The sequence below is a fragment of the Heterodontus francisci genome, chromosome 13, assembly GCF_036365525.1.
Source record: "Heterodontus francisci isolate sHetFra1 chromosome 13, sHetFra1.hap1, whole genome shotgun sequence".
NCBI lineage: Eukaryota > Metazoa > Chordata > Chondrichthyes > Heterodontiformes > Heterodontidae > Heterodontus > Heterodontus francisci.
Window position 1 is genome coordinate 88,895,750 of NC_090383.1, and position 14,630 is coordinate 88,910,379.

Consider the following 14,630-nt stretch of genomic DNA (forward strand, 5'->3'; position numbering starts at 1 on the left):
TTTTGTCAGGGGGAGATCATGTCTAGCAAACTTGATTGAATTTTTCAAAGAGGTGACTAGATGTGTAGATGAGGATAAAGCAGTTGATGTAGTCTACATGGATTTCAGTAAGGCTTTTGATAAGGTCCTGCATGGGAGATTGGTCAAGAAGGTAAGAGCCCATGGGATCCAGGGCAATTTGGCAAATTGGATCCAAAATTGGCTTAGTGGCAGGCGGCAGAGGGTGATGGTCGAGGGTTGTTTTTGCGATTGGAAGCCTGTGACCAATGGTGTACCCCAGGGATCGGTGCTGGGACCCTTACTATTTGTAGTGTACATTAATGATTTAAATGCGAATATAGGAGGTTTGATCAGTAAGTTCACAGATGACACGAAAATTGGTGGTGTCGTAAATAGTGAGGAGGAAAGCCTTAGTTTAGAGGACAATACAGATGGGCTGGTAAGATGGGCAGAGCAGTGGCAAATGGAATTTAATCCTGAGAAGTGTGAGGTGATGTATTTTGGGAGGACTAACAAGGCGAGGGAATATACAATGGTTGGTAGGACCCTAGGCAGTACAGAGGGACCTTGGTGTACTTGTCCATAGATTACTGAAGGCAGCAGCACAGGTAGATAAGGTGGTTAGGAAGGCATATGGGATACTTGCCTTTATTAGCCAAGGCATAGTATAGAAGAGCAGGGAGGTTATGATGGAACTGTATAAAATGCTAGTTAGGCCACAGCTGGAGTACGGTGTACAGTTCAGGTCTCCACACTATAGGAAGGATGTGATTACACTGAAGAGGGTGCAGAGGAGAGTACCAGGATATTGCCTGGGCTGGAGTATTTCAGCTATGAAGAGAGACTGGATAGGCTAGGGTTGTTTTCCTTAGAGCTGAGGGGGGGGAACCTGATTGAGGTATACAAAATTATGAGGGGCATAGTTTGGGTAGATAGGAAGAAGCTTTTTCCCTTAGCAGAGGTGCCCATACCCAGGGGGCATAGATTTAAGGTAAGGGGCAAGAGGTTTAGAGGGGATTTGAGGAAAAGATTTTTCACCCAGAGGATGGTTGGAATCTGGAAGACAGTGCCTGAAGGGGTGGTAGAGGCAGGAACTCTCACAACATTAAAGAAGTATTTAGCTAAGCACTTGAAATGCCATAGCATACAAGGCTACGGGCCGAGTGCTGGAAAATGGAATTAGAATAGATAGGTGCTTGATGGCCAACATGGACACAATGGACTGAAGGGCCTGTTTCTCTGCTGTGTACCTCTATGACTTGTTTAAGACACTAGTTTGGCCTCAGCTGGAGTATTGCATCCAGTTCTGTGCGCTGCACTTTAAGAAAGATGCGAGGGCATTGGAGAGAGTACAGAAAAGATTCACGAGAATGGTCCAGGGATGAGGAATTTCAGTTATGAAGATAGATTGGAGAAGTTAGGACTGTTTTCTTGGAGAAGAGAAGGCTGAGAGGTGATTTGATAGAGGTGTTCAGAATCATGAGGGGTCTGGACAAAGTTGATAAGGAGAAACTGTTCCCACTTGCGAAAGGATCAAGAATGAGAGGGCACAGATTTAAAGTATTTGGTAAGAGAAGCAAAAGTGACTTGAGGAAAAACTTTTTCACGCAGCGAGTGGTTAAGTTCTGGTATGCTCTGCCTGAGAATGTAGTGAAGGCAGGTTCAATTGAAGCATTCAAAAGGGAATTAGACAGTAATCTGAAAAGGAAGAATGTGCTTGGGTTTGAGGAGAGGGCACAGGAATGGAACTGAGTGAATTGCTCTTTCGGAGAGCTGGTGCAGACACGAAGGGCCGAGTGGCCTCCTTCTGCACTGTAGCGGTTCTGTGTCTCCTCCATGACATATGCAAAGAGATGCGTGACCTCGGGCATCTCCGACATATTTTCCCTATGTACTCGCTGCACTTCCAGCAGACGACGTGGCTTTGACGAGAGGATCATGATCATCGTGAGGCTCAGCAGGTGCCTGGTCCCCAGCAGACCTCCCAGTGTCAGGGGACCCAGCTGTAACATGCTCCCTCAGCTGCTGGGAGGTGTCTGTGTCATGCCCACCAGAGTGTGACCCTGATTCTAAGTGCAAACCCCTCACGGACCATTTGAATGTAACTGCACTAGCGGAGATTGCAGAAGAGGCATGTGATGGTGCTCCCTCTGGGGCATTGATATCTTCCCCAGAGGCAGAGTCATCGTCCTGCTAGTGTTCCATCAAGGGGAGGTCGGTTTGCTCAGTTGGCTGGACGGCTAGTGTGAAATGCAGAAAGACGCCAATAACGCAGGTTCAATCCCTGTACCGGCTGTGATAGTTCATGGAGGCCTGCCTCCTCGCCTTGCCCCACGCTTGAGGAGTGGTGACCCTCAAGCTATACATCACCAACTGTCTCTCTCTAATGGGGAGAGATGCCTATAGTCCTTTGGGACTATGGATAGAGCAAGCAAGTGTCCCATCATGCGAGCAAGGGTAGCTGCAGTGGAGAAGAAACCGAAGTACATTAAGCATCATTGCCCTATAAGCTTGTCGCATTTTCACATGATCCTCCTGTGTGCCTATATGGCATCAACAGTAAGGTTGATACTTCATCCTTACGACTTGACGATCCAGCCTCACCGTCCACAATGGCTCTTCCACCCTCCTTCCCGGCAATCTGCACCTCCTCCTCTGCTGGGGTCAGGAGGCTGAGACCAGGGACATTGCCCCCTGTCTTCGTGCGCTCCCTTTCAATGTGGATCTGCTTGTCCTGCACGTGAAAGTGCTGATTTAATGTCATGTTAAGTGTCGCCTATACCCCTTGCCTCCATGCATCGACGCCACTCATTCTGGCCTGTCAGTTGCACGCTGCATCCAAGCATGACCAGACGCCAGACTTGCGCATTCTTCAGACTCAATTGCTATGTGGCACCACGGCTGATCACGCAATCAAATGCATGGCAAGGCTGCCCACTGACAGTCATAAGGTTTAACAGAGCTCACGAGCTCACATTTGGAAAGCTTCGGACACGTCATTTACCCGCACTGATCTGAATAGGTCATTCACCTTTTTCTGACACTGTATCCAGGCTCAGCGTGTGACCCCACAGTTCGATACCTCCTCTGCCACCTCTGTCCTGGCCTCTTTGGTCTGGGGGAGGGTCATCTGAGGCCATCTGCAGGGAAGAGGACCTTCCACCTTTCCCTGATGGCCTGGAGGAGCAGCTGCATAGAGGCATCACTGAACTATGGGGCTGGTCGCTGTCTGCTGGCTGCCATTGTGGTGGTGGTGGGGCTGGTGATGAAAAGATGATAAATAAATAAGTGAGAGATGGGAGAGGATGACAAACAGTTGAGGGTAGGTCTCAAAATGATTAAAGGTAAATAACATCAAAATGTCAACATCAGTTAGAAAATCGGCCAAGCTGCTGATCATCCATGATTGCAATGCGGAATAATTTATAGCCCTGCAGATAATCGTGCTTTGCGGAATGACAGCGGGGTCCACCAATGAAAAGCCGTCCCTGCCGCTTAATTGCACGTGTCTCACGTGCCCACTGCCAGATCTTAAATTTTATATTATAATCGCGTGGGAACTGACAAAAAGGGCAGAAGTGGAAGTGCCGCCAACTTCCGGTTCTGTCATCGAAAGCGCTGTGAGATACATATTATACCGCTCATTACGTAGTGTTTTCTTTGGAAGGGAACCCAGCATTATCCTCCTAGTATGAGCAAGTCACACCAAATGTTGTGGTCTGTGGAGCAAATACTAATGGGCATGGGTGCTCACTAATCCTATGTTTAGATACCATCTTCCTTACCCTGCATTCTCTGGCAGAGTCAACACTGGCATGATTCTGGTCCAAGGAATTTCGGGACAAGTGTCTATTCAGTCAAGTTTTGTCATTTTGCTTTCAAGTTTAACAAATGGTGCATTGGAAGCTTTCTCAGTACAGCTGTTTGTCTACTGGATGATTTTCTAGGTGACTTTGCTTTTTGTTAGCAGCTAAGTTTGTGGCAGATATATTGCTGCCTATTTCCAAAATGCAGATATTAAGAAAATGATTACTGTGATGACACAAGGCTTCTTTGATAATATAAAGAAAGAAAACAAAGACTTGCATTTATATAGCACAATCTCAGGATGACCCAATGTGCTTTACAACCAATGAAATAAATAAATGATAATCTGTTTTTAGTGATGTTCAGGAGTAAATATTGTCCAAGGCACTGGGAAACCTCCCCGCTCTTCTTCAAATAATACCATGGGATCTTTTATGTGCACCAGAGAGGGAAGACGATTTAAGCTCTCATCTGAAAAACAGCACCTGGGTCAGTGCAGCATTCCTTCAGTACTGCACTGAACTGTCAGCCTAGATTACGTGCTCAAGTCTCTGGAATAAGATTTGAAACCACCATCTCCTTGTTCAGAGGCAAGAGTGCTAACACTGAGATAAGACTGACAAATATGTATACAATACACAATGCATGTTTTATAATTTAATGGTCCCATCATATAAAACAGTATATCCTCCACTTTACTAAGAGTTCAGCTGATACTTTCTTAATTACCAAAGGTTAGAACTGCTGCTTGTAAATCTTGGAATCATAAAATGATACAACACAGCAAGAGACAATTTGACTCATTGCGCCTTTTCCAGCTCTTTGGACGAGCTATGCAATTAGTCCCATTATATTGCCCTTTCTCCACAGCCCTGCAAATTTTTCCCCTTTATGTATTTATCCAATTCCCTTTTGAAAGTTATTATTGAATCTGCTTCCACCACCCTTTCAAGCAGTGCATTCCAAATCACTGTGTATTTTTTTCCACGTCACTTTTGTTCTTTGCTAACTCGTTAAAATCTGTGTCCCTGGTTACCAGCTCTTTTTCCATTGGAAGTAGTTTCTCTATTTATTTCATCAAAACCCTTCATAATTTTGAACAGCTTTATTAAATGCCCCTTTAACTTCCTCTCCTCCAAGGAGGATAACACCAGCTTCTCTAGTCTTTCAATGTCATTGGAGTCCTGCATCCTTGATACATTCTAGAAATCTCTTCTGCACCCTCCCTAAGGCCTTGACATCCTTCCTTAAGTGTGGTGCCCCCCAGAACTGGCCACAGTATTCCAGCAGGGACCTAACTAGTGATTTATAAAAGTTTAGCATAACTTTCTTTTTTTGTACTCAACATCTCTATTTACAAAGCCAAGGATCCCGTATGTTTTTTTTTAACAACCTTCTCAACTTGTCCTGCCATCTTCAAAGATGATTGTACCTTTCTAAATTGCCTCTCCTGGTTCTTCCTACCAAAATGCATCATTTCACACTCCTCTGCACTAAATTGCATCTGGCATGTGTCAGCCCATTTCACTAGTCTTTAAATGTCCTCCCAAAGTCTCTCCCTATGCTCCTCACTGTTTACTACATTTCTGAGTTTCATATCATCTGCAGACTTTGAAGTTATTCCCTGTATATCAAGTCCAGGTCATTAATATATATCAAGAAGAGCAGTCGTTCTCATACCCTTGGGAACATGCTGTATTCTTCCGTCCAGTCTGAAAAACCACCTTTCACTGCTACTTTCTGCTATCTATCTCTTAGTCAATTTCATATCCAATGTTGACACTGCTTTGTTAATCCCTTGGGCTTCAATTTTGCTAATAGTTCTATTACTTGGTACTTCATCAAAAACTGTCATATACAGAACATCAACCGCACTGCCTTCATCAACCTCTAAGATACATTATCAAAGAACTTAATCAAGTTAGTCAAACATGATTTTCATTTAATAAATCCATGTTGGCTGTCATTTATTGGCCCATATGTTTTCAAGTGACAATTAATTTTGTCTTGGAATATTGTCTCTAAATGTTTTCCCATCACCAACGCTAAGCTGACTGGCCTATAGTTGCCAGGTTTATCCTACTCCCCTTTTTGGGAACAGGATGTAACCTTTGCAATTGGAAGATTTGGCCATAGCCTCCACTGTCTACACCCTTACTTCCCTCAGCAACCAAGGATGCATCCCAGATAAAAACAAAAAGTGCTGGAAATACTCAGCAGGTCTGGCAGCATCTGTGGAGAGAGAAGCAGAGTTAACTTTTCAGGTCAGTGACCTTTCATCAGAACTGGCAAAGGTTAGAAATGTAATAGGTTTTAAGCAAATAAAGTGGGGTTGGGGCAAAAGATAACAAAAGGGAAGGTGTTGATAGGACAGAGGGTCACAGAGAGTAACTGACAAAGAGGGTCATGGAACAAAGGCAAAGAGTGTGTTAATGGTGTGGTGAAAGACAAAGCGTTCATGCAGAGAGGGTGTTAAATGACAGAATAATGAACAGCCCTGGCCAAAAGTACAAACATGAAAAAAAAACAGTGGGCAGGCACATGGTAAAAAAAAAAGAATGATGAAACGAACTGAAATAAAATAAAAAGAAAAAAACTAAAGAAAAAAGGGGGTTCTGAAATTATTGAACTCAATGTTCATTCCGGTAGGCTGTGGCATGCCTAATCAGTAAATGATGTGCTGTTCCTCGAGCTTGCGTTGATGTTCACTGGAACACTGCAGCAAGCCCAGGACAGAGACGTGGGCATGAGAGCAGGGAGGTGTGTTGAAATGGCAAGCGACAAGAAGCTCAGGGTCATGTTTTTGGACTAAGCGAAGGTGTTCTGCAAAGCGGGCACCCAATCTGCATTTGGTCTCCCCAGTGTAGAGGAGACCGCATTGTGAGCAGTGAATACAGTATACTAAATTGAAAGAAGTACAAGTATATCGCTGCTTCACCTGAAAGGAGTGTTTGGGGCCTTGGATAGTGAGGAGAGAGGAGGTAAAAGGGCAGGCATTACACCTCCTGCGATTGTATGGGAAGGTGCCATGGGAAGGGGACGAGGTGTCGGGGGTAATGGAGGAGTGGACCAGGGTGTCACGAAGGGAACAATCCCTTCGGAATGCTAATGGGGAGAGGAGGGGAAGATGCATATGGTAGTGGCATCAAGCTGAATGTGGCGGAAATGGCGGAGGATGATCCTTTGGATGTGGAGGCTGGTGGGGTGGAAAGCGAGGACAAGGGGAGCCCTGTCGCGGTTCTGGGAGGGAGGGGAAGGGGTGAGGGTAGAGGTGCAGGAAATGGGCCAGACACGGTTGAGGGCCCTGTCAACCACAGTGGGGGGGGGGGGCGGGGGGTGTTCCTTGGTTGAGGAAAAAAGAAGACATGTCAGAAGCGCATCTCATCTGGACCACGTAACTTTTATACTTTAAGTACTGGCAGCCTTCTAAGTTCCTGCTTGTTACCTATTTTTAGATTTTAGATTTAGATATACAGCATATACTGAAACAGGCCCTTCGGCCCACCGAGTCTGTGCCGACCATTAAACACCCTTTTATACTAATCCTACACTAATCCCATGTTCCTACCACATCCTCACCTGTCCCTATATTCCCCTACCACCTACCTATACTAGTGGCAATTTATAATTGCCAATTTACCTATCAACCTGCAAGTCTTTTGGCTGTGGGAGGAAACTGAAGCACCCGGAGGAAACCCACGCAGACACAGGGAGAACTTGCAAACTCCACACAGGCAGTACCCAGAATTGAACCCGGGTCGCTGGAGCTGTGAAGCTGCAGTGCTAACTACTGCGCAACTGTACCGCCCTTTTTTTAATTAAATTTAACTTCCACCTTCTATCCAATTTCTCTACTGCCTCCTTTATTGTGATTTTAGCAGTATCCTTTGCTTCACTGTCTCCGGATAAGGAGTCGATCATTTAGGGCTGAGAAGAGGAGAAATTTCTTCACTCAGAGGGTTGCGGATCTTTGGAATTGTCTCCCCAGAACACTGTTGATCCTGTATCGTTCAATATATTTATGCTGAGATAGAGGCCAAAAAATCTGTCTGAGGGAATCAAGGGATTTGGGGAATGGGCAGAAAAGTGGAGTTGAGGGAAAAGATCAGCTATGATCATGCAGAATGGTTGAGCAGGCTTGAGGGGTTGTGTCATCTACTCCTGCTCCTATTTCCTATGCTGCATTGAATGTAGATGCAAAGTACTCTTTTAGTGCTGAAGCGATGCATCTGCTTCAACAAAGTATTAATGACCTATTGATGGCGTGGACTTGGATGTGCAGGGCACTATTTCAAAATCTGCGGATGACACAAAAGGAGGATAGAGATAGACTTCAAGGGGACAGGCTAATGGAATGGGCAGACAAGTGGTAGATGAAATTTAATGCAGAGAAGTGTGAAGTGATTCAGATTGGGAGGAAGAGTGAGGAGAGGCAATATAAACTAAAAGGTACAATTCTAAAGGGGGTGCAGGAGCAGAGGGACCTGGGGGTATATGTGCACAAATCACTGAAAGTGGCAAGGCAGGTTGAGAAAGCGGTTAATAAAGGATATGGGATCCTGGTTTTATCAGTAGGAGCATAGAGTACAAAAACACGAGGTTATGATAAACCTGTGTAAAACATTGATTCGGCCTCAACTGGGTTCAGTTCTGGGCACCAAACTGTAGGAAGGAATTGAAGGCATTAAAGAGGGTGCAGAAAAGATTCACAAGAATTGGTTCCAGGGATAAGGAGCTTAAGTTACGTGGACAGATTGGAGAAGCTGGGGCTGTTCTGCTTGGCAAAGAGAAGTTGAGGGGAGATTTGATAGAGGTGTTCAAAATCATTAGAGCTCTGGACAAAGTAGATAGGGAGGAACTGTTCCCATTGGCAGAAGGATCGAGGCGCAGATGGCACTGATTTAAGGTGATTGGCAAAAGAAGCAGCAACGATATGAGGAATGACTTTTTTTACACAGTGAGTGATTTGGAATGCATTGCCTGAGAGTTTGGTGGAGGCAGATTCAATTGTGACTTTCAAAAGAGAATTAGACAATTATCTGAAGAGGAAAAATTTGCAGGTCTGCATGGAAAAGGCAGGGGAGTAGGACTAAGTGAGTTGCTTTTGCAGAGAGCTGGCACAGACACGACGGGCCAAATGGCCTCCTTCTGTGCTGTAACCATTCTATGGCTCTAGAAGATCTCTTTTTTTTGGGGGTCCCGAATCGGCACACCCTTCCTTTGACTACCCTTCTACTATTTATATGTTTAGGGAAGTGTTTTGGGTTCCCATAAATGGTACCCACTGATTTATTCTCATACAGACCTTAGAAAATAAGAACAAATATGACATTTTTAAATGTTTTCAACATTTATCAAAATTGGAAGTTACATAATTTAATAATGTTTGAGTGATGAGAATGTATCAGAGATTTCCTAAAATGTTAATTAAGAAAGATAACTGGAAATACAGTGGAAACAATCCTAGTCAAAAGTGCATTGATCAGTAACCAATCTGACGCTTTCTCTTGATGGGCCAGCAAATTAAGAAAAAATGCAAATGTATAGAACTGCTGTTAAATGACTTGACTGCTTGTCTCATTTCAGTGCTGAAGCAATTGAACACCTTTCCGCAGTAAGTATTGCTCTTCCCACATCACATCAAATTATTCACAGCCACATCCATAAATGGGTCTGTTCATCATGACATAAAAGAGGGACTGTTAGCAATTAGAACCGCGTACTAATTTCTGTTGCACAACAGTGATTCAGTAAATCTTTCCCCCAAAATGAATTGTGCTATTTTAGTGAAATTGAACCCTTTGCTGAGTCTATTAGGAAGGATGCGAGCATAAGAGGGGTGACAATCCCAGGCAGCGGAGGCACTCAGGTCAAAACCTCCCTGTACATGGATGACGTCGCCGTCTTCTGCTCGGATCCGCTGTCCGTGCGCAGACTGGTGAGCGTCTGCGACCAGTTCGAACAGGCCTCGGGAGCCAAAGTTAACCACGGCAAGTGCGAGGCCATGTTCTTTGGCAACTGGGCTGACCGATCCTTTGTCCCCTTTACCGTCAGGTCAGATTACCTGAAGGTGCTGGGGATATGGTTCGGAAGTGCCGGGGCGTGCACCAAAACATGGGAGGAGCGAGTAGCCAAGGTACGACAAAAGTTGGGCATGTGGGGGCAGCGATCTCTCTCCATTGTGGGTAAGAACCTGGTCATCAGGTGCGAGGCGCTCACGTTGTTGCTCTACGTGGCGCAGGTCTGGCCCATACCCCACTCCTGCGCCGTGGCAGTCACCCGAGCCATTTTCTGCTTCGTCTGGGGATGTAAAATGGACCGGGTCCGGAGGGACACGATGTTCAAATCTCTTGACAAGGGCGGGAAAAATGTACCCAACGTGGCCCTCATCCTGATGACCACCTTCGTGTGCAGCTGCATCAAGCTGTGTGTAGATCCCCAGTACGCAAACTCCAAGTGTCACTACGTGCTGAGGTTCTATCTGTCCCCGGTGTTGCGAAGGATGGGCCTGGTCACATTGCCGCGGAACGCTCCGTGCAGTTGGGACGTGCCGTACCACCTATCCTTTGTGGAGCAGTTTCTGCGGGAAAACACCTTTGACCACCGGTCCATCAGGCAGTGGTCTGCACGGAATGTCCTCAAGGCCCTACGGGAAAAGGAAACGGTGGATCCTGTCGGATGGTTCCCCGAGCAGACCGTCAAAGTCATTTGGCGGAATGCCTCATCACCAGAACTTTCAAACAAGCACCAAGACGTAGCTCGGCTGGTGGTGAGAAGGGCCCTCCCCGTCAGATCCTTCATGCACACCCGAAGTCTCGCCCCCTCCGCACAGTGCCCCCGCGTTGGCTGTGGTGGGGAAGAGACGGTCGCCCACCTCCTCCTGGAATGTGCCTTTGCAAAGCAGGTGTGGAAAGAGATGCAGTGGTTTTTGTCAAGGTTCATCCCAAGCAGCTCTGTAACACAGGAGTCTGTGCTCTACGGGCTGTTCCCAGGGACGCACACCGAGACAAACATCAACTGCTGCTGGAGGACTATCAATTCGGTGAAAGACGCCCTTTGGTCTGCCCGAAACATGCTGGTCTTCCAGCGCAAAGAGTTGTCCACGACCGAATGTTGCAGACTGGCACATTCCAAGGTCCAGGACTACGTGCTGAGGGACGCACTAAAGCTTGGGGCAGCCGCAGCAAAGGCTCAATGGGGAAAGACCACAGTGTAAGGTTCCCCCACCAAGCTGGACTGAGGGGCTGGATCAATGGGAAACCCCTCGAACTGTATCGTTGATATTCTCAATTGATGCAAATGTAAAACTGTAATTGACATGACAATTGTGAAACGGAAGGGTTGGGAAGAAACTCATGACAGTATTGAAGGAAACTGATCTCCCTTGCAATGTTTGTATTTTTTGGTGCTGTTTGGAAACTGTTTGGCAATGTAATTTTTACAGATTTTTATGAATAAAGTATATTTTGGAAATAAAAAAAAAATTTTTTTAGTGAAATTTAAATTTAGAAGATATATCAATGATTTTCCAACATAAACAATACTCCTTTAAAGCTAAAATAAAAGCAAAATACTGTGGATGCAGGAAATCTGAAATAAAAACAAGAAATGCTGGAACCACTCAGCAGGTCTGGCAGCATCTGTGGAAAGAGAAGCAGAGTTAACGTTTCGGGTCAGTGACCCTTCATCGGAAGTAGCAAATATTAGAAATGTCAAAGGTTATAAGCAAGTGAGGCGAGGGTGGCCTCACTTGCTTATAACCTTTGACATCCTTCCCCCTGAAATTCTGACTAAATGGATGAGAAATTGGTCTCATTAGCGCCATCTTTTGGGTGCTTAGAACTCCAAAGTGGTGTCCATGGCACACGCGCACACTTGTGGGGCGAATCGCACTGGATGGCCTGTTGATGAAGGCGATAGTGTGGATGCTGGTAGTACGCAGAGCAGGCAGATCATGACATCAGTCTGCGTACAATGCTGATTTGATGCCGGCGGTGCCATTTTGGAACACTCTTTACTTCGTACAGCTGGTGTGTGACTTAGGCAGAGAATCATGCAGGTCATTGCCCAGTGTCCTGGCAGCTGTCTTGATGCCTTTATTCTGCTGCAGTCCTATCTTCCAGCTGTATTTGAGCCACCACAACATGCCAAAGGGTGACTGCTGGGCATCAAGGGCTATCGACAGATGACATGGCTCATGACTGTGGTGCCCAATCTACACACATGCACAGCATGCATACATGCTGCCACACGAAATGTGATGGAGCAGACCATTGACATGCTGAAACTTCCACTGCATGGACTGTTCTGGAAGAGCCCCGTAGGTCTCGCCAGAGCGAGTGGCAAGATTCATTGCGCTCTGCTGCATGCTGCACAACATCACCATCATGAGGGGACAGCCCTTGTTAGTAGTTATATGGTGAGCAGCTGAGGTTCAGCAGCATGTGGAGGAGGAAGGGAGGAGGCAACTTAGACAGTCCCTTTTTGCCCAGGCTGTCTGTGAAGAACTCATCCGAGTGCAATACGTGTAACCGCCACCCAATTTCCCCATTCAGCAATTGACTCTGACCTTACCTTCCCTCTGTCACTGGCTATCACAATGTCCACTTACCCGCATATTGCGTACAAAAGTCAGCGAATCACCCTTATTGCCTGTCCTTCGTGTGCCTTTGCCTGACCTCGTGCTCCTACACAGTGCTACCCGATTTGGACTGCCCCATCTCAGTATGGGTGACGGCACTTGGGGTTCGCTGGTTGAAAGGCAACAGCAACAGCACTGGCAACATGGCGGGTGGGATCACCAATGCTGTCTTCCTGAGAGAGGACAGCAGGTTTGTACTCCATGGAGCCACTGCCACTCCCCTGGAGTGGTACTCAGGAATCCTAGTAATCTGTTGGAGGGCAGATCGCAGGACTGCTGTGACGCCCTGCAAGCCCCTTTACACACTGTAATCCGCTGCCATGATGGCAGCAGTCTGACCTTGCATGACAGTTTGAGCTGCCACTGCAGTACTCAGACTTTGGGTGGCTGCTGCTTGTGCTGCAATGGAAGCCATCAGACCCTGCATCATGGTTGGAACTACAAGTGTGCGAACAGAGTTGGCCACCACTTACATGCTGGAAATGATGGGCTCCAAGCTTTGGGTGAATCCCTGTGCTAAGTTGACGCTGGACTCCTTCATGCTGCTTGACAATGAACACAGGTTTTCTGGCAGCTTCCCAATTCACCAAGCATTCTGTTGTGTATACCCATCAGAATTCTGCTGTCGGCTGCTCCATCAAATTGCTGAGTTCTCTGCAGCGGAGCCTGTGTGTGGCCTTGCCATCTGGCAAGTTGGCACCTGGCCTATCCTTTCCCTGTGTCCTGGCCGCAACTCACTCGTAATCAGTGTTACGACCAGGTGGGAAAGGTGTCTAGGGGTACCTTTCAGCCTTCACCTGGTCTTACTGTAACAGGGTTTAAATTTAAACACACAGTTTTTAGCTCCCCCTTGGTGAATCCTTGTTCACCGCTTTCCAACTATAAGGCAAAGAAACCAGCAAAACAGGCATTCTTAGGTTTAAAGAGGAAAAGTGAAATTTTATTAAACTTAAACCCTAATGCGGTTAACGCCTACGGATACACGCCGCGCCTCTACGCGATACACACATGCAAATAGAAACAGAAAAGAGCAGAAGAAAAATAAAGTGGAAAGGTTTGAGGCAATATCTGAAGAGTTGTTGTTACGGTTCTTCGAGCTCACTGTAGAGTCCCTAATTGTAGGTAGATCTTGTTTTTTGTTGGGGCCCTGTATTTTTCTTAAATCTTGTTCGCTGGAGGAGACCTTTCTCTCTTGGGGTTCATGTGTCTTCAGTGGATTCAGAGGCTTGTGAGAAAGAGAAGGGAGCAGACAGGAGAGAGATCTTCTCAGTCCAGGAGCAAACAGCTTTCTACCCAAACTGTTAGTACAAATTCAAAAAACTCAGGTTAGCCAGCAGGTTAGTCATGTGACTAGCTGGTTTGACCATGTCCGTTTGTGTATTCAGCCATCTTAGCAGTCATCCTGGAATGCGAGCTCCCTCACTTTCAACGTCTGGTGATCAAAAGTCCATTGTGGGTTGAATGTCAGGGAATGGCTGCTTTGTCCTTCCAAACACTGTGTGTTAATATGTAAATGTCTTTTCCAACCACGGCCAGTCTGTTCAACAAGTCCTTTCTTCACTCCAGTAACAGTTTAAAATCAATGTTCATGACAAAATTAATGTGCCTCATTCTTGGCAGGTTGGGGCCTAACATGACACAGGTATCTCACCAGGTGCAGATCCCACCTCTAATCTATCCTCTAAGATACACACACTGTCAATATCTGAGCTGGTGGCTGTGGGTGTGAAATCAGCTGAAGATGCAGTGTCTTCATCATCACTCTCTCCTTGGAGTTCCACCACTCCGTGGCCAGGTTGCACCTTTTGGGTACCTGGAAGTAAAAATGCGCGTGGGTAAATTTATGATCTGGGGAGGCAAGGGTAAAGTAAAAGGTGCATGGCTTATATCATCTGCAGCTTGTAAATCAGAAGGGAATGTGGGATGAGGTTGAAGTTGGATGTAAGAAGGAAGATTAGGTATGAGGATACTGTAATCATCAATGGTTTCAACCCTGCTGCTAGCCACGGGCTTGGCAATGGCCATCCCAATAATGTCCAGCTCTGTCTCCTCCACGGGGGATAGGACATGCAGGCACTCCGTTTAGCTCCTGCTGCCCCCATTTGTCCACCACCGCATCCTGCAAGAGAAACAGAAATGTGTCAGTGAGTGTCATACAATCTGTTTGGTTGTTGTGGCTGTC

The 14,630-nt window shown here is 46.2% G+C and overlaps 1 protein-coding gene across 11 annotated transcripts in view; it reads left to right on the plus strand.

The window, feature by feature from the left end:
• Positions 1-14,630, plus strand: part of mta3 (metastasis associated 1 family, member 3) — a 366,201-nt gene that overhangs the window by 327,544 nt on the left and 24,027 nt on the right. For 3 of the 11 annotated variants that reach the window (XM_068045151.1, XM_068045155.1, XM_068045157.1), the window contains one exon: positions 9,394-9,421. The exons of the other annotated variants lie outside the window; for them this stretch is intronic. In XM_068045151.1, coding sequence (XP_067901252.1) covers positions 9,394-9,421 — 28 coding nt within the window. The remainder of the gene's footprint in view (positions 1-9,393; positions 9,422-14,630) is intronic. 11 annotated transcript variants of the gene reach the window in all.